The following is a 19514-nucleotide window of genomic DNA, read 5'->3' as shown; positions in this document are numbered from 1 at the left end:
ACGTGTACAGTATTGTATGTATTTCAAATTCAAGAGATTTTTACACTTTGTACATTAAATTCAGATTGTATTTAATAAAGCTATATTACAAAAAAACCAGACTCATGACATTTCATCTGCAAAATAATTTGGATTGAGTAATTACAGATTGCTCACACAAACATGTATCGTACAATAGCATCAGTATGGCTGAAGGTTTGATGACATTTTATAAGATATTGCTTAGATTCTGATGTGTTCTTAAATTACAGCAGGATCCTTCTTTCAGTCTAAAGCAATCAGTGCAGTTACCCTCTGTACTAGTAGAAGCGTTGTTTGGCTGTCAGAAGTAGTAGCACAGGGCAAAATAAACAATTCTCTAAGTTCATTGTTACCAAACATAACACTTTAATTCTGAAATATTGCTTTGTAATTCTGCCATAGTTCTTGTACTTTTCCCCTCAAACCTTCCATATAGCACTAAAAGAGTTTGAGAACAGCTGTGCTTATTTGATTCATAGCAAAATGCCATACAAAGGTATTAATGACAGATCCTTGGTCATTGTTTCATTTCCTCCTTAATGAAGCACTTGAGGCCACAGCATCATGAAGGATAATCAGATTTTTCTTTGATTTTGTCACGAGATCTTTCTGCTGGGAGTGAGTTACTGGCTGAATTCATTACTTTCTTCTCATTAATTTCAACAGGTGAAGCTTCTCGGAACTGGTTTTTCTTCTCTTCAGAGAGAAACAGTCCTGCTAGACCTCCTGGCAACTCCACATTTTAGCTCATTTGTTGTCATGCTGCCCCTTGCTCTGCTGCTTCCCACCAGGCATGGGTCAAAGAAAGGGAGGGTGTTTCAAAACTGAGACCACCAGCTCCCACTCTGCAACCTTTCAGAGGTCCTGTGCCATTCACTGGGCTGAAGTGCTGAACTGAGAGTGGCTCCTGTGACCAAGCTGGACATTGTAGCAGGACTGGAGAGCTGTAATGGGCTGACACAAGCTTGCCAATAGTTCCGTAAACTTTTGTGCAATACTGCAGAGCCAGGTTCCCTAGGCCCCCTAGTTCACAATTATTTACAATGATGATACTGCTGCTTTAAATGCAGCTTGAGTAGAAAACGCAATTCATCTTGTACATCTGCTGTGTCCTGAAGACAGCTTGGCCTTTGCCCAGAAAAGACCTATTTCTTTATACTTCTTATTCTTCTCTGTCTGCTGAACTGCTAGACAAATAGCAGCTATACCCGTATTTCTTAATGTCCAATGTGAGCTGTCTTAATTTCTTATTGCAAAATAACTCACTACTGTCCTGTTCTACGAGCACAGCCTAATAATCCACACCTACTTAAAAAAAAATTGCCATCACAAATGCTGAGTTTTAAAAATGTTTTATGAGGCTTCTTGATGAGGACGTAATCAGCAGAATTTAACAATATGGATAAAACTACTGCAGGACAGCTGCTTTTCTCATCCATCAGTCAGTGGCTTCTCAGCACTTAGTGGTGGAAAGAGTTGGTTTCTCCCCTTACAAGAATGTATTTTCTTCTTTTTTAATTCATTATTTTGTACTTCTGAGTTAGTTTGGGTATTCGGTAGCTTCAGCTATTCAGAGCTGCTCCTGTAGCCCTGTTCCTACTTAGAAGTTAACAAGCACTAGCCTAACAGTAACATTTCCTTTTAGGAGCCTCTGTATACAGACTCATCTCAGGATCAGTTGAACTCCTATGACTTGGCAAGATAAAGGGCTCGGTTTGGTGTGTCCAAGTGTTTCACCTCCAGGCTGGAGAAGCTGTTTGGCTGTGACAGAGCTGAGGTAAGACCAGCATGAATCCCAGCAGCAGAGGTGTAGATAGGGAAGAGCATCAAATCTTGCTACAATCATCTGCTGCATTTTCCACCATTCATTTTGCCTCTCTCAAAGCTAGCAGTGATGCTCTAGGCAAGATGGAGTGGGAACATACAAAAAGGTTATACAGCCAGATATAAAGTATTAAAATGGCAAGAAATGGCAACTGCATGGAGAAGGAATTGGTCACATGGCCTGAAAGAAAGAATTTAGGAATAATTATTGTCCTCTATTAGTGGCACAGCATGATGCAGAAAAAAGACTCAAAAAGCATGTGGCACAGCCAGTAAATTTCACCGTAAGCTTGAACGGATTTTTGTGGAGGAAGGGAGACGAGAGGGAACAGTTTGTACTGGGGATAGTGCTCTTAGATCAGTCATGTGGCGCTGAGATCATAACGCAGTGACATTTAAAGATTTGTAAGGAATAAAAGTAATTTAGAAATGTAGTACAAAAATAGAAGAATAAAAACCAGTTTAGAATAAAAATGTAAAACTAGAGACTTTTATACCCTGCTAATTAAAACACACTGAAGAATCCACCTCTTCAGTTAAATGGCATGTTGTGTGTACGTGCCACGTGAGGTCTCCTGTTTCGGAAGGCTGGAGGGGGGCTGGAATGGGCACCCATGCCATAAGCTGCATTTGGTCCACTGGAGCTTCTCTCATCTCTGCTTGGTTTCTCAGATTGAAGAACACTGTGGAAGGTAACATTGTGCTCGTATTCTTCTTTCATCCGTTGTATCTTTTGTCGAGGGACATGATGGATATTTCTTCTGTAGAGTCAACATGAACAGAAAATACAAGTATTTAGCTACCCGTGTATTAGAGATTACCTTGAGCTTCTTGCTAAGGTTCCTGGCATGTTCTGGGTAACGGTTTATGTCCCCACTGATCTATTTCATGCCCTTTTTCACCAAATGGTTGTTCGCTTCCACCTACTTCTTAAAAATATTATTATGACTGCTGAAAAATGCAACGCAAGTATTTTTGTGGGCAGCCAGGACATAAGACATTAGACAAATGCTTTGAAATGAAAGAGCTATGTAGAAGACCTGTGTATTATTTTATATAAGTATTGCTGGGTTTTAGCGCTAACAACTTGTTAGCCTCGGTGTGAGCTTGTATACATCAGGAGAAACGCAGACGAGGGCTGTAGATAGCCCAGGCACTGACTCATCAAGTACAGAGGTGAAAAAAATGTTGTTGCTTTGTCTGAGCGCAAGTGGGGAAAAAGCGTACCTGATGTGGCTCAGGCTCAAGGACAGATTTGTAAATGACAAGTTTGAGAGGGAGGGGAACAGGATGCTCAAACATGCAGGGCTTTCTGGACAGACCAGAAACAGCTGCAGTCCCGCAACACATTAGTGCAGACTGTTTTTCCAAAGACCACTAGGAGTTTCTGCTTGTCTGACATTTGCAAACCCTGAATATATTTGGTTTTGCTATTTAGCTCTATTACACACAACATAATAGAATCTAACTTTGTCCTGCATCTGTATTTTCCAAGCCTTGTGGTGTGCAAATCCTGCATTGCTCAACATGGTTTTTCCCTGGTGGAACTAAGGTGACAGAATTTGAGTTCCTCCTACAAGCAGCTTGCAGTATAAATACACACTTCATGGGGGGCTGCTTTTTCTACTGCCTGACTCACTTCAGCACAGTCAGGCTCTTTCAGGGCTGAATTCACTGCAGACCAGGTACTGAGTAATAGCAAATTTTCCACAAGAATCCTTCTGTTGTCATTTACTAGGCTACTTTTTTATAGTATATGAAGCAGAAGAGTGCTGACCTTTCTCAGAGCACAGCAGTAAAATAAGAAGCTGTCTACTATATCAAAGAGAAAAAGATGTACCTTGCCAGTTCTTGAACATTAAACTTCCAGGGTGTATCTGGTTCTCGGAATATAACTTCATACCTATGTTCACGTGCCTGAAGAAGGACATAGAAGTTTTAGATGTATGGCTGCTGAGCTCCAGAGTAGCCATCTGCCAGACCTCCTGAGATTCTACCTGACTAAAAGATGTATCACATGTACCAGGAGCCAAGAGGGGAAGACAACCATGACTCCCATCAAGGTGCTGATCTGAGTCCCAGCTAGTTCATTTCCTCTACATCAAAGAATTTGGGTCTCCCAGCAAAACTTGCTTCAGCATTGCCCCTCATCCCTGTGCCCCACAGCAACAGCATCCTGGCACTTGACCTCTCTGGAAGTCACAGATGACTCAAGAGCCAATCTGGAGCTTCTGGGAGTGTGAGGTCAGCATCTACCAGTCATGCTATTTCCAGCCACTGAGTCTACAGGCTTCAATATTTTTTCAACGTAAAGCAACATATTTGTGTGTGTACATACACACACATATATATACACACAAATATACATATTAATTTAATACAATTATTGATTGCTTTTGGGTTTTGATTTGGGGGAAAGGAGGCAGGGAAATCTGCTGACGTTTTTACATCTTGTCCACCTCTGGCTGTGCTCTCTACTTGCTTCCTAGTTGCTCACAAGCATCCACAACTGCTCCTGGAGTGGTAGTCCAGGCTTTCCAGACCACTATTAATTCCTGCCTCTTTTGTGTGCCTGTACAAGCAATACTTAGACCCAAATTTCTTAACTGACAAGACCATAACCCAAGAACTGCGCACAAGCATGACTGTAATATTAGCAGATAGGCCACATTATGAAACTGTGCGAAAAACATTGCTGTCCCTGCCAGAACTCCTGGCAAGAGACACCAGTGTGTCTTCGAAGACTCTTTATGGTGTATTTTTTACAACTCAAACTAAAACTGTAAGTTGTATCTTGATACATTTGTCAATGAGTAGTTTGGGAACTGTTTAATTCGTGTCACTACTGGGGAAGGGGACAACATCTTGATTGCCAAGAAATTACAGGACAAGTTCAAAGACTGTTAATCTTTTCAAGTAATTTTGCCTTCACTGAGGTATTTATCTGACTAGATAAAACAACTACACTGGCACCTCTTTCTCTACTTCTTCACAGTATCAATCATTAACCATAATTAGAGGACCAAAGGAAAACTGAAGTAATTATTTTGAACCATTTCAGTCAGATCACCTCTTAAATGTCACAGCTGAGCATATAAAAGCAACAAATCAGAGCTTTCCCTACCATCATCACATACGGCTTCATTTCCCAAGCATGGATGTTGGTATTATCAATAATAATCGGGCTTTTCCCATTCTTCATTGCCTTGTGTGCTGTAATGTAACACATTAAGTAACGCTAAAATGTATTAAATAACAGACTGAGCCAGGTCTTACTAGCCCCAAAGCGTCCTCTCTTTGCCCACAGCTAGCACGCTTGGTTCCCCACCAGGCTTGGATTTGCAGCTATCATCCAAACGGGAGCAGAGGTCAGTGCCCGCAGGTGCTCTCCTGGCAGAGGTGATGGAGCTGCTGGCTGTGCTCAGCACTGAGATCTGATGCTCTCACAGCATTATTTTTTTCACAACAGCTAAAAATTGACTTTTATTTGCAAAAAATCCTCATTATATGAGGTCAAAGTGTTTGCCATTGCTAGAAATGAGTCCAGAGCACAGACACAAAAGCATGTTACATTTTGCTCTTTGAAGTAGACATGGGTTGTTTCATTCTCAAACTTATAATTAGGTTTGCAAGTTTTCCTCCTAGCTATCACTAAGTTCCCCCATAACACCCCCTTTCAAGTCAGCCCAGACATCCAAGGTGTTGCAGTCTCGGGGTGCACAGAGCCGCCCTGAGGTGCTACTGGGCTGGTATTGCGTACCACCTGCTGTTACCAAGCTTCACCAGTGCTATCTCATAGTCACCATTTTACTTTTAAAACAATACCTATCAATCACTAACATTTTCTTATTCATAAATTTCTCTCTTATAAGTCAGAAGAAGTAAAATCAGAAGTGGCAAATGCATTTCTTTTTTAACGAGTACCCCATGAACTGCAGTGTATGACACCACTGTGAGACATTTTATTTTGGAGGGCTAAGTTTAAAGACAGACTGAAAAGCACAACTATTCTGCAAAACCTGGGATGGATTTAATGGATGGACCTCTTTTTCGGTTCCATTTGTGTGCATCCTCTAGGAACTCAGGCTCAAACACGTATACACCATCTTCAATGAAAAAGTCATCAGTACTAAGAATGACAGCACTGGGATGGTCACGTTTCAGTTGTCTGGAAAAAAAAAAAAAGATGAAAGAGGGATTAATATATGCTAACGCATGCCTTTAATAGAGAACATTCAATCAAGAGCCATATGAATGCTCTGCAAATACCCACAGTGCTTCATTTGAAAAACCCCAGCTTAAAGCATCTGGAATAACGCAATCTGTAGATGGCCACATAGGAGGAAAGGAATGGAGCTTAAAGGCATGGCCTTGATTTCTTTAATAAGCAGAGAAACGCCAACAGGAGTCTTTAATCATAGTAATGCACTCAGTTTTCTTTCTGAGCTCTCTGAGAAGGTACAACTGTAAATAAAAAAAAAAAATACCCTCAACCTGCTAATCCTAGGGAAGTTACTCTCAAAAGACAACTTGATCATGGGAGTTTTGCTGCAGAGAGATTTTTTTAACGATAACTAGGAGGAATGATTTGTCATTTAGTAAAGATGGTCTCTATTACCATCAGTATGTCTTGGGGTTTGTTTTTTTTTTGGCCACACAGCACATCGCACTTTTTTTTTTTTTTAATTTGCAAACAAATAGCTGAGTGATTGGTCATATTTCTTATTATGTCTTGCAATGTTATGGTTCCTTCTGCTTTTCACTTGTTCCTGTTTTACTTCATCCTCCTTTAGTAGAGTTGAATCATTTTAATTTATTTTCAGCTTTTAAACATGTTTTATAAACAAATCCCCAACCGCGTGGATTGGCAGCCCCAAATGCAACAGATCCACAAAACCAGTCCCCTGTGGTCCGTGGTGGAGGGCCATTTCCCTTCTCTTCACACTGATATGTGTCTCACAGGGATGCTCATTCACACCCACCGCCCATGGAGGGTGGACGCGTGTCCTGCCATACGCTGACCAGCTGCCTCACAGACAGTGACTGGCTCTAGGAGGGGAAGTGCTGGCTTATGTGGTGGCTGAAATGTGAAGCGTTCCTCTGCCAGTCCTTAGAAAGGATTAAAAAAAAAAAAAAAAAGATAATCTTAATGTAAAATTGTGTTCCCATCTGTGTGTAATCCAGACTTACATCTGAATCATCATAGAAGCATAGAATGGTTTGAGTTGGAAGGGACCTTTAAAGATCATCTAGTGCAACTCCCCTGCAGTGAGCAGGGACATCTCCAACCAGATAAGGTTGCACAGAGCCCCATCCAACCTGGCCTTGAATGTTTCCAAGGATGGGCATCAACCATCTCTCCGAGCAACCTGTTCCAGTGTTCCACCACCCTCATCATAAAAAAAATTCTTCCTTATATCTAGTCTGAATCTACCCTCTTCTAGTTTAAAACCATTACCCCTTGTCCTATTGCTGCTAAAAATTTTATCTCCATCTTTCCTGTAGGCCCCCTTTAGCTACTGGAAGGCTGCTATAAGGTCTCCCCAGAGCCTTCTCTTCTCCAGGCTGAACAGCCCCAACTCTCTCAGCCGGTCCTCATAGAGATGCTCCAGTCCTCTAATCATCTTCGTGGCCCTCCTCTGGACCCACTCCACTGGTCCATGTCCTTCTTATGCTGAGGGCCCCAGAGCTGGACACAGTACTACAGGTGGGGTCTCAGGAGAGCAGAGTACAGGGGCAAGAATCACCTCCCTCGACCTGCTGGCCACATTCCTCTTGATGCAGCCCAGGATGCGGTTGGCTTTCTGGGCTGCGAGTGTGCAATGCTGGCTCATGTCCAGCATTTTGTCCACCAGTACCCCCAAGTCCTTCTCTGTAAGGCTGCTTTCAATCCCCTCATCCCCCAGCCTGTGTTAACACCAGGCGTTGCCCTGACCCAGGCACAGAACCTTCCACTTGGTCTTATTGAATCTCATAAGGTTTGCATGGGCCCACTTCTCGACTTTGTCCCGGTCTCTCTGGATGGCATCCCGTCCCTCAGGCGTGTCAACTGCACCACACAGCTTGGTGTTGTCTGCAAACTTGCTGAAGCTGCACTCGATCCCACTGTCCATGTCACTGATGAAGATGTTAAACAGTACCGGTCCCAGTGGTGTCTTGAGGGACACCACTTGTCACCGACCTCCATCGACAGAATTGCCTACTTGTTTCAATCAAGGGACTGTTGAGGAGGGGAGGGAGTCTCTCCAAGAAGTCAAGGAGAGCCCATGGCATCATCTCACTGCTCTCTATCTCCCTAAAGCCCAAAATGTCACTGGAAAATAAAGTAAGGCAAATCCAGACACCTCATGCCTCTCAGACATGACTGCTGCTGCCCTGCTATCTCACACCACACAGCGTCTCCAGTCCTCAGGGCTCATTTCAGCTTCCTTGATAAAATGCTTCTCTTCCATCTCCGTAAGCTGCAAAACAACTATTTCTCAATGTCTTATCTAATTGAGCAACAGCAAGGGAAAAGGTGCCTCTAGGTTATCGGCAAAAAAACAGACACACAGAAAAGGCTTAATTCTGTCCTCTCTAGCTCTGTCCTAACCATTCACTTACCAATTTTACCCTCAACTGCCAGCTAGCAGCAATTCTTCACTAGGCTTGCACGTTGCATTTAGCTGAACAGAGGTCAGCTTCTGACTTTGTTCTGCCTCCACCATAACTTCTACCATCCGCTGATTAATTAATATTATTTTGTGGTAGCAACCGCCCCAGAGAGCAGAGACTTCTGACAGCCTGGGCAGGACTGGGCTGCAACCACTGTTACGTATCATTTAGCACCTACAGGCCATGATCTTCTAGCTCCAAATACATGTTTTCTTCACCTAATTACTGCTGGGCAAACAGATCTAACAAAAGTCATGTTGCAAACTGTTAGCAGTCAAATTACTTTTGCTTTAATATTGGGCCCAGGCAAAGAATTCTTATCACAAAAAGCATGGGAGCAGCTAATGCTTATCTGGTTGCTCTTGTGCTGATAAACTGATGTGTTCAGCTCTCACTGTAAGTCAGTACCTCACCTTTGCCACTGCTTTACCTGTCTGCATCGCAATCTCTTCTCTAAAAAACTGACTCTGCTAAAACACGTCATCCCTTCAACTACTGATACACCCATACATATTAATACAAGATCTCAAGATTATTTTTTCTTGCTCAATGTTTCCTTTAAAAATGTTCTCAATCAGTGCAAATTTTAAAAATTATTTTCTTAGCACATACCTTACTAAATTTTCACACATAGATGCACACTTGCATGACAGCTTTGATATTGATCCTCTAAGCAATCTAAGTAGTATATGATCATTTGTAAACCCAGCCTATTACCCTCATATCATGGTAATTAAAGTAGATAAAACTTGTGCGTCAAAGGAGGAAAAATATGTCACAAAAAAGTGGTAAGAACTATGAATTACTGTCACATTTGCTATATTCATACCAAACAAACTCGTACTAACAGCAACATAAGAAAACATTAACTGGGAAAAAGAAGATGTTTCACTTTCTGCTTATTTTGCTATTTTTAACTTTCAGCTTTCTAAAACAACCAAATTGACCCTGAAGTTTACAACCATTTTCTGTAATCCCCTATTGCTCGTGAAGCTGACACACATCCTGTTTCTTCTGTCCCTTACAATTTCAAAGGGCACCCAAACGTCTTTCGTACGTTCCTTGAGAAATAAGCCTCCTGTGATCTGCACAGGGCCACAAGTTGGTTCAGAAGAAAAGTTTTATAATCATGTCAGGTGCCTCATCACTGTACGCAATAAAAATGCCTATATTTTAGCAAAATATACACCAGCTGTGCAAAATGGGAGGACTTGTGACCAGTGTTATAAATTAATAAATTTCAAGCAGCACTGTAAAAAGAAAATTACCCATGCTATTAGATCAGTAAGTGTAAAGCACAGAGGAAAAGACAAATGAAATCTCTTTGCCAGATCAAAGAGTACATATGAGCTATGGTTGCATTTTTTTCAAAAAGCCACTGAACTTGAAGCGCTGCATTGTGATAAGCAGTATCTGTCAAAGGTTCGGTATTAATTTGCGTACTTGGGACATTTAATTGCACGGCGTTACAGCTCTCTGTCTTGCAGTAGATACAAAATATGGTATGCTCTGTATCTTGCTAAAGAAAAGTTTGCTGCTGTTTCAGAAAATACGAAGGATCAGAAAATAAGAAGAAAAAGGGGGATGTCTCCTCTGCTGGCAATAAATCTCCCCAAACTCTTTTTCCCCCTTCTGCAAGGCGAAGTAGATTTCCACATCAGTTACTGCACCTCGTCAGATTGGCTGATACAGTTTGGGAAAAAAAAGCTTTCAGATGCTTCTGCTCTTCAGCTCTGACACAACAGCAGCAGACTTCATCTATCTAACAGTAGGGCGTGGGAGCTGATAAACCCCTGGAAACACAAAGCTGTGCAGAGGCACAAGCTTCACTGTCTGCCCACACCAATCCCACTGGCAGCCCAAGTAGCAAGGATGCTTCCGAATGATGTGGCATCTTGGCTACTGTTGGTGCACACTCACCTGCTGTCTCACCCTGGTCAGGTTCATGATGGGTGCTGTGATGAAAAATAGAGAATTTTTCTGTTGAAAATACAACTGTGGTTCTGTTTGACCACAGTAGCATCGTAACAACTGCCTCAGTGAATAGACAGGTGGTTTCAGAGTCTCCTGCGTTACTCATCTGAAGATCTGTTCCCATGATTTATGCTGGTTTTAAGTTGTCTTTTTCCTAAAAAGCATCTTCAGTGCTTTCAAACAATCAATTCAGATTTTAACTGTCTATATAGACAACAAAATAATTATTCAGGGTTTCAACTAGCTGGACACAGTAGAGTACTTGGGAGAAGCCTCCATGATCACTAGTGATGCCATTGGAGATAAAAAAAAAAAAATCTGTATTTCATAGGCTGTCACATTTTTTCCATCAGAAAATATGAAAATAAATTAATTTCTGATTTGAGCCTAGTAAGCAGATTGGAAGGAACATTTTCAGTGCTCAGAAGGCAACAGAACAGCATGTTGGGCAAACCTCAGAGCCAGTAAGTTCTCAGTCTACTCCCAGTGTAATCAGAACATGTACGTATTGACACCACATGCAACCACTTGCTTGGATCGCTGTTCCCAACACACAGCATTCCCGTGGCATTTAGTTCCAGCAGAAAATCAGAACTGTGAGATCGGGAGCACATGCCCAGCACTATCAGCTGCCTGCTGTGTTTTAACAACTAGTGTCCTGAGGACTTTGTCCCGGCGGGAGCCTGCCAGCCCATGGCGGGTGTTAGAGCCGCGGCTGTATTTTGTAAAGCAACGGGCTGCACGTCATATTTGATAAATATGGAGATAAATTCAGAAGAATCACCTGAAGCCATTTTATACAAAGGTAAACGTTTACAACGCATTGCCACCTGGATGCAGGAGCTGCCGAGCTAAGAAGCAAAGTCCATGAACCCTGGCCAAGCTGCAAGCCTGCAGCGGGGCTGGGCTGCTGGTAACGGTGGTGGGGCCGGCCCAGGGCTGGAGGTGCTGGGACAAACTGGGGAAAACCAGCAGAGAACTGGAGAAGAGACAGATTACGCCAAGCAGTGATGCCTCAATGCCAATGCATTTTTTTCCCTTCTGTTCTGGAAAATTGCTCCCTCTGTGCTTCATACAGACGCACAAGAACAAACACCCTTCCAGATAAATCAACAGTGGTGGCTGAAAAGTTACATGTTTGATCATGCCCAACCTAGTGCTTAAGCAAAACTGCTAGACAGAGGGTGACATGTTACACGAGCTGTGGATCAGAGTGATACACTGTAGAAGAGCTGGAAATACAGCTACTGGGCCATAAAGAGTCAGCTGGGGAAGCAGGTATGAGCTTGTATGCAGCCCATTTGATTTTCTGGAGGCATTTTTGGAAGCTATACCTGCCACTGCACCTCAGATAACTGTTTCTTAGCAGTTGGCTTGGTCTGATCATGAAATCTGTACTACGAAGCTCGGGGGAATGCATTCAGGAGAAAGGTTACACACACCTGATGGAGGCTACTGGAGATGCAACTCCCAGGTACCCCTCTTCCACACACTTCTGCTGGTGGTGACATGTATTAGAGGGAACTGGTTAGGGTCACCTGAAATAGGCAGTCCAGCGAAGCATATTCTCAACAGCAAAGCAATTGGAAAGGCTTTGAGCTTGGTGGCGAGCAGACCAACTCTTCATTCTGCCCTGGCTATTCAATATATCACAGGTGGATCCTTCGCTGTCTCTACCAGAAGCCAAAAACCAGACCTGAACCAATCTGTGCCAATGTGCTGCTCTGCGCTGGGGGAGCAACTGGGATGGGGAATAATTTTAACAAAGATGCCATAACTAAATCTTACAAAGTTGTATCCAAGTGGTACTGGGTGACACTGAAGGGTGAGGGAAATGAGTCATGGATCCAAGGTTGTTCCTAGGATTATGTGATGAACTGAAAAGAGGCCTTTCTGCTGGAGCTATGAGTGAGTTGCCATGTTGTGATAACATTCACAGTTCCTGACACTTCTGAGCACTGTAAACACAAGTTGTAACAGAAATACTGGCTGATACAAAGAATGAATGAATGGAGGTGTGTGTGAAAGCACCAGAAGAAACCACAGAGCAAAGGCTAAAACAACAGCAGACACTGACAACCAAGAGTGTCGTTAACAGCAATAAAACTGGGAAAGGTGCCATTTCCACACTCCCCAAAGGCCAGGGCTCTGCTGAGCCCCAGCAGGGATGAGTTGCTGCTAGACGACCCATGCTCTGAGAGCCGAAGGATGGCTACTGGGTCACACAGGACCGTACACACCTTCCCTCTTCCCCTTCTTCCAAAAGGGGGAGAAGCTGTGGCTGAAAAGACACCCAAAATGGGAAAATGAAAATAATGGGGAAAAAAAAAAAAACTCTACCTAAGATTCACAGAGTGCCAAGTAAGCAAAATTCGGAAGCAAACAGATGGCGGCATAGAAACTACTGGCTGCAAGATGGCACAGCAGACCTGCCCAAATCCCACCCTGTCACCACCAACTGAGAGGAATCCAGAAGAGAAGTGAGGATGGGACAGCTGAAGGTCCTTGTCCTCTCTGATTTTGGGCAGACCACCTACGCATATACATCTCGGGGCCTACAAGTATTTGGGTGTGATGATGTGAGTGAATAAAATCTGAGAGAAAGAATTTGAATTGATAAAATGAGCTTACCAAAGATTTTGCAAATAAATATTACTTTCCTCCTCCAGTAGGATCTTGCACTGAGCTTCACTGCAGTAATTTTCTGCAGCCATTGCTCTGCTTAGCACATTGTTTACCAACATCAAAAGTACACAATGTAGGACTAGCAAATCTCAGAATTCCCTTGGCACAGTCCTTTCATAATCTGGACAGAGTCAATGCAGAGGTACTAAATGCAGTTTTTACAGCTACCCTTTGATCTGTGTACTGCTGAATGGCCAAATGCAACGACACAATTATTTGCCAGAAACAGAATCAGCTCCTCAAACAGTCAACTCACAGGACACTAAAACAATACCTAAAATTGATTTTGTAAATCTGTCATTAATAATTAATCTTGTGTTTTGACCTAAAAAACAGGTGAGTCAGCTATTTTCACTGGCTGAGAATATGGCCCTAAATTGTTACATTCTGATTGCACTATAAGGAGACCCAAAGGAGAAGCGGTCTGCCCTTACACGATCTCTTTAGGGAGGTACGTGTATTTTGGGTGTCACTAAAAACACAGTATTTGGCTGTTCATTACAGAATGTGGTCTTCCAGAATTCCTATAAGGCAGAAGGCACAGTGAAACAGGAAGGACTGTACCAAAAAAAGGAAACAGCAGGTTAACCCAGCGTCTCACACAGCTTAGTGCTGACACATTTCACGGCAGAGCCCTTCCTGTGATCCCAGCACAGGTTCCTTAACCGCGCAGAGGAAGATGACAGCGAATGCTCCCCTTATGAGGGAGAGTGGGCGTCACTGGGAGCTGTGAGATTCCAGACCATGAGATTTTACACTGAGGGTGGTGGAACACAGGAAGAGGTTGCTCAGAGAGGTGGTTGATGCCCCATCCCTGGAAACATTCAAGGCCAGGTTGGACGGGGCTCTGAGCAACCTGACCTAGTTGGAGATGTCCCTGCTCCTTGCAGGGGGGTTGGACTAGATGACCTCTAAAGGTCCCTTCCAACCCAAACTATTCCGATTCTAAGATTTCGTGACACCAGATTACGGCTACACTGCATCATGCCAAGCATGGTGCTGTCTCCCAGCACTCCCCTCTGGGTTTTTCCACCTAGTTCTTAATCTGTCTTGGAGCTGTTGGAGAGTGGAAGTCTCCTCTTCCCATTTTATAGACCACTATGGCTTAGATGAGGAGTGCAGTACATCATGAAAACAGAAGTCAGAGTTGTCTATTTTTCCAGTCAGAGAGGAAGTATCTTACTGTGTTTGTAACCACAGAAAAAAAAGGCACTAGCCTGGCACTTTTCAGAGAAGAAACAACAACTACCTTGGCTTGGGCAATCAGTCCACCTTACTAGAAGCATGACGTTTGGTACTGTTCACTCATAACAACAAACACACCTACAGGCAGTACATCCGTAAACCAGCTACAGGTCATAGAATCATAGAACGGTTTGGGTTGGAAGGCACCTTTAAAGGTCATCCAGTCCAAGACCCCTGCAAAGAGCAGGGACATCTCTGACTAGATCAGGTTGCTCAGAGCCCCGTCCAACCTGGCCTTGAATGTTTCCAGGGATGGGGCATCCACCACCTCTCTGGGCAACCTGTTCCAGTGTTCCACCACCCTCACTGTAAAAATTGTTTTCCTAATATCCAATCTAAATCTACCTCCCTCTATTTTAAAACCATTACCCCTTGTCCTATCACAGCAGGCCCTGCTGCAGTTTCTCCCTGTCTTTCCTGTAGGCCCCCTTTAGGTACTGGAAGACCACTATAAGGTCTCCCCGGAGACTTCTCTTCTCCAGGCTGAACAGCCCCAACTCTCTCAGCCTGTCCTCATAGGAGAGGTGCTCCAGCCCTCTGACCATCTCCGTGGCTCTCCTCTGGACCCTCTCCAACAGGCCTACATCCTTCTTATGTTTGGGGCTCCAGACCAGATCAGAGCCCTGTCCAACCTGGCCTTGAATGTTTCCAGGGATGGGGCACCAACCACCTCTCCGAGCCACCTGTTTCAGTGCCGCACCACCCTCACTATAAAACATTTACTCCTTATAGCCAGTGTGATTCTATTATTTTCTAGTGTGAAAACCATGACGCCTCATCCTACCACAACAGGTGGCTGAGGCAATAGAGCTCTGGCCATTTCCGAAGACAGAGGAGGTTTCCAAACGGCTGTGTTTACTCAACACTCCTGCGGGACCCCCACTCTCCTCCCGAGTCAGAAAACTGGATTCTCAGCCTTCTCATGGTGGCTTGCAGCGAACTATTTCCCCTTCTCCGCTCCGGAGCGGGAGCCGGGCGGGCAGAGGGCTCCCTGAACCCGGGAGGGAGCTTCCATTCCGGGGACGCCGGACGAGGAAGACCGACCCGTCACCACCGCCGCCGCAGGCAGAGGGGTCCGGATCCGCGGCCTTACCTGGCCAGGGTGCTCTTCCCGGAGCCCGGCAGCCCCCGCAGCAGCACCAGCCTCCCGCCGAAGCGGCGCCGCGGGGGCTGCAGGCTGAGCCCCCCCAGGGCGCGGAGCAGCTGCTCCTCCATCCCCCCGCGGCCCGGGCCGGGGGTGGCGCCGGGAACGGCCGGGGTCGGCCCGTGGCGGCGGGGGGCGCGGGGATGCGGGGGCGCGGGGATGCGGGGGCCCGGGGATGCCGCTGCGGAGCTCGGCCCAGGCCCAGGCCCCGGGGGGGCCGCTACAGCGGGCACGAAGCGGGCGGGAGCTCGCCTCCCTCAGCGGAGAGGGACGGTTTGGCAGCTTCTTCCCTGTGAAAATGAAAGCTGCTATAAAAATCTGCAGGGAAGGACAGGCGTCTGCGGCTCACACAGCAAACCCGGAACTAGCGCACCACCCGGAACGCGAGGCCCAGATGCCGTGTTTAATTACTGAAAATCAAGATTAATCTCCAGCTTCTCAACGACAGGAGAGCCAGCGCTGAAAATACTCAGCCCCAACCGCCCCCCCCCCCCCCCCCCCCCCCTGCTGCCCGTATGTTCTGTGAACTGCGGGGCATCCCAGAAAGGGAACCATGGCATCACGGCAGAGGAGGGGAGATACCCCACATACCGACTGGTCTTCCCCCCCTCCTTATTTGACAGTGATGGAGCTATTGGAGTCAACACCCTTTTCCTCAGGGAAAGAAAAAAAAAAAAAAACCACCAAACAAACAAACAAAAAACCCAGCAAGGATTCCAAGCAGATGTAGCTACATAACATGTAGTAACTGCTGTAGTGACCCTGGCTGTCACACTCACTACACCAACTTCACTTTTTTTCAAACACATTTTCACATGAGAAACTAGAGGAAGTTTAACAAGATTTGTTTCCCCTACAGAAAGCCTGGCCTGCTTCAACTTGACCACTACAGATACCAAAGAAAGGGAGGATGGTTTCCAGTTAAACCAAAAAGAATTGATGTGGTACCACACTCTCAGAGCGTCACACAGCATCAAGCCCAGGTTGGTTAGAAGCCACCCTCAGACATGCCACAGGGACACAATGCCGTTGAATTAACCCACTGCAGCTTTAGGCTTAAGAGTTTGCAAATACCACTAAAGAGAGCATTGACGTGCTGGGAGAAGGCTCGCCTCCCTTGGATGTGGCACACCAATGCTAGGTTAATCAAGTGGGGAAAAAAGTAGCATGAAATAAGACACATAAACTTGAAATTCAAAGATATCAGGTTTTTTTTTTTTAAAAAAAAAGGAAACAAACTGTCAACACCCTACTAAAAGATGAAACAGCTTTTGTCCATACAAGAATACTGTGAGATTTTGAAAACTTTTTATTTTAAACATCCTGGAAGGTCAGTATTCAGTAGCAGAAAATATAGGCATTCAGATTTCTCTCTCAATAAATAAAAGTAGGAAGAAAATATCAACCTTTGAGTGGCACTGTCTTAAAATCAAACTAAATTTTATTTTGCCACTGGTACCTCAGGTAAGCCCAAAGCTGCCGTTGTGGCCAGCATGAATTGCCTTCCTCCTCCCCATCACATTTTGCATAATACTCTGCTGGCAGTAGAGCAGCACATTTCCAACCAAGGAAAGGAAAGTCACACATGCTCATGAGAAATGCATGAAATAAAGTGCAGACAGTAAATTTTGCCAATGGTACAACATTAATTTAGAAATATATACATCTTCAACTGCTTACATGTATATGTAGTATTTGTTTAAGTGGAGAATGGGGGATGCACCGGCAAGTTAGACCACGGTGGATCTTCAGCACGACTGCAGTCAGGTACTGGCTCTTCAGCTGCTGCGGGGTGCAGAGAAAGATGAGGAAGAGGAGATGAATGAATAAATGGATAAATATGGTGAATCTGGAAGCCATGGAAGTGGGAAATATTATTTCTTACAAATACACACAACCTAATCTTCCTTGCTTCTCCTCTTCTCATTGATCTTTTCTCACCCTTTTCACCATAAACGAGTTAACTTTTCTGTCACTCCCCCTCTCACTACAAAGAAATTTCCACCCTTGTGTGTGACAATTTATCTCATAATTGACAAAGGTTGCTCTTTCTAGTTAAATTAATTTTCCTTAATAATCAAGTTAATTAGGTGTCTTTTGATTTGTCCTCTCACCTCCCTCCATTCTTCATTGCCTGTCTCACTTTTGTTACTTGCTATTTCAGCAAGCACTCCTGATTTTTCTCATAAATAGCAATCTTTCATGATCCTTCTATCCCCAACGGCTCCTTCTCTTTCTGGTCCATCAAACCGCACCTCCTGCTTTCTGCTTTCCTCTTCCCATTTGTGGTTACCCTCGTGTCCTTCTGCAGGTAAAAGTGCCGGCCATCTTGGCATCATGAACTGGGTCAACCCAGAGCACTCCGTTTCCAGGCACCACAAGCACCACTTTAAAGACAGATGCACAGAACACATCACAGCATTTTATGAACTACAGCAAGACATCAGGGCAATTTTGGGCTTCTCCACAAAAGCAACAGAGATCTGGTGTAGAAGCTGTGCCGTGTTTACAGCGTTCACAAAAAAAAAAAAAAAAAAAAAAAAAAAGAAGAACATAGATGGATCCAGTCATGCCTTGGAAAGAACCCAAGAAGATGTGTTTAAAAACTTGGGATTAGATTCATCATCAGTGTAATTCAGCTTACTCTATATTTGGAAATATTTCCAACTTTTCTGATACCTGTGTGGCCTTACATAGACATTTATATGAGCAAAATTTTAGATTTTACTGTCAAAGGTTCATCAATTCCTGCTGCTCATCTCCTCAGGAAATCAGCACTCAACTTGTGTAGCTGGGATTATTTCCTCAGGAACAGAATTCTTAATAGTAAGGTCACTACTAGGTAGGGAATAAACACCACACTTAATTTTGAAGGAAACCCCCAATATATTAAAAAAAAAAAAATAGACAGAAAAAAGGAGATAACTGCTTTCAGTTTAAATTTCTTCTTGCATCATAAGAATTTTAAGTAAAAAATGGTAAAAGGAATACTACCAAAAAAAAACCCCATCAAATCACTGGTTACCAGTGTTAGGTATAGGTCTTATCAATCTACCACAAACCATATGCATCTTTCCTCCAATGTGTTTTAATCGGTTCTACAGTGAAATTTTCTCCTTATTTCTGTGGTCCTCAATGAGTCTCATCAGAGGGAACAGTTAAGCCTGGTTTCAGGAGAAAACAAGGTAAGTTATGCATCTGTGGATTAAAGACTAGGAGCAACTGTCTGCTTCACATTGTAAAGAGACCGGGGTGTAATTATGAGTGGCAGGATGAAAGGTAAGAGCAGGCAGAAGTAGAGTATGACACAAAACCAGGCACCTTTTCCTGCAGGTGGGCATCACTGCCAGTTCATGTGGCAACATCTGGCGTCCTGACACAAGTGAACTCGGTACCAGAGCCTGAAGCTCACACCTCATGCCAAGAGACACCTCTTTTCTGCTGACTGGTCTCCACTCTCAGTCTCTTTGTACCACGCTCGAGGATGGGATTTATACCTTCTCAGTACAAACAGCTGCAGAAAGTGACCTTTTGCCACACACAATTAAGTTATCTCAATTTCTATTTTTATTACATGGACAGAGAGGTTGATAGCAGGGGGGCTGCGAGGGAGTGGGGTGGGGGGGAAGATGACCAAAGATTCACGGCAAAAATCGACAGTGGTTATTTTCTTCCTCACATTTAAAATCCTTGCTGGCCAACTGAAGTCCTTCCATGGTGGAAGTGAGATGTTTCTGAAACAAACAAACAAACAAAAGATATTCTGCTGAAATACCACAACAGCACAGACTGTAGAAAGACTTTAACAGTTGCAAATCCTCCCCACAGACTGAGAAGAGTTCACCTGTCTGATATTTTTTAAAGTCTCTTTCTTTCTCATACTCAGCTGTTGGTTATTTGTTTAAAATGTTAAAAAGAATGGAAAGGAAGCAGATGATGGAAAGCAAAGGGAAAATTTAAAAATGCC

The 19514-nt window shown here is 44.0% G+C and overlaps 1 protein-coding gene across 2 annotated transcripts; it reads right to left on the bottom strand.

Annotated features, from left to right (window-relative positions):
• Positions 1-52: 52 nt before the first annotated feature.
• Positions 53-15880, bottom strand: N4BP2L1 (NEDD4 binding protein 2 like 1). 2 transcript variants are annotated; one of them, XM_086771998.1, is made up of 6 exons: positions 15497-15880; positions 5889-6013; positions 4970-5058; positions 3686-3762; positions 2343-2606; positions 53-2026 (listed from the first exon to the last, which is right to left on the bottom strand). In XM_086771998.1, exons 1-5 carry the CDS (start codon positions 15616-15618, stop codon positions 2378-2380), a joined length of 642 nt encoding a protein of 213 aa, XP_086628124.1. In that variant the 5' UTR covers positions 15619-15880; the 3' UTR covers positions 53-2026; positions 2343-2377. The 2 variants fall into 2 exon arrangements, with proteins under 2 accessions (XP_086628124.1, XP_086628123.1); XM_086771997.1 differs by having other exon boundaries at positions 53-2606.
• Between the last annotated feature and the right edge of the window lie 3634 nt (positions 15881-19514).

This window comes from Chlamydotis macqueenii, chromosome 1 (genome assembly GCF_036417535.1).
Source record: "Chlamydotis macqueenii isolate bChlMac1 chromosome 1, bChlMac1.mat, whole genome shotgun sequence".
NCBI lineage: Eukaryota > Metazoa > Chordata > Aves > Otidiformes > Otididae > Chlamydotis > Chlamydotis macqueenii.
The sequence above is the reverse complement of the archived record's forward strand: the minus strand, read 5'-3'. Positions and strand labels throughout refer to the sequence as shown.

Coding starts and splice junctions, on each gene's coding strand:
- N4BP2L1 (XM_086771997.1), bottom strand. CDS start 15,618: ATGGAGGAGCAGCTGCTCCGCGCCCTGGGGGGGCTCAGCCTGCAGCCC. Junction 6,014..15,496: donor GGGAAGAGCACCCTGGCCAG/GTAAGGCCGCGG, acceptor TTTTTTTTCCAG/ACAACTGAAACGTGACCATC. Junction 5,059..5,888: donor CAAATGGAACCGAAAAAGAG/GTCCATCCATTA, acceptor GTTACATTACAG/CACACAAGGCAATGAAGAAT.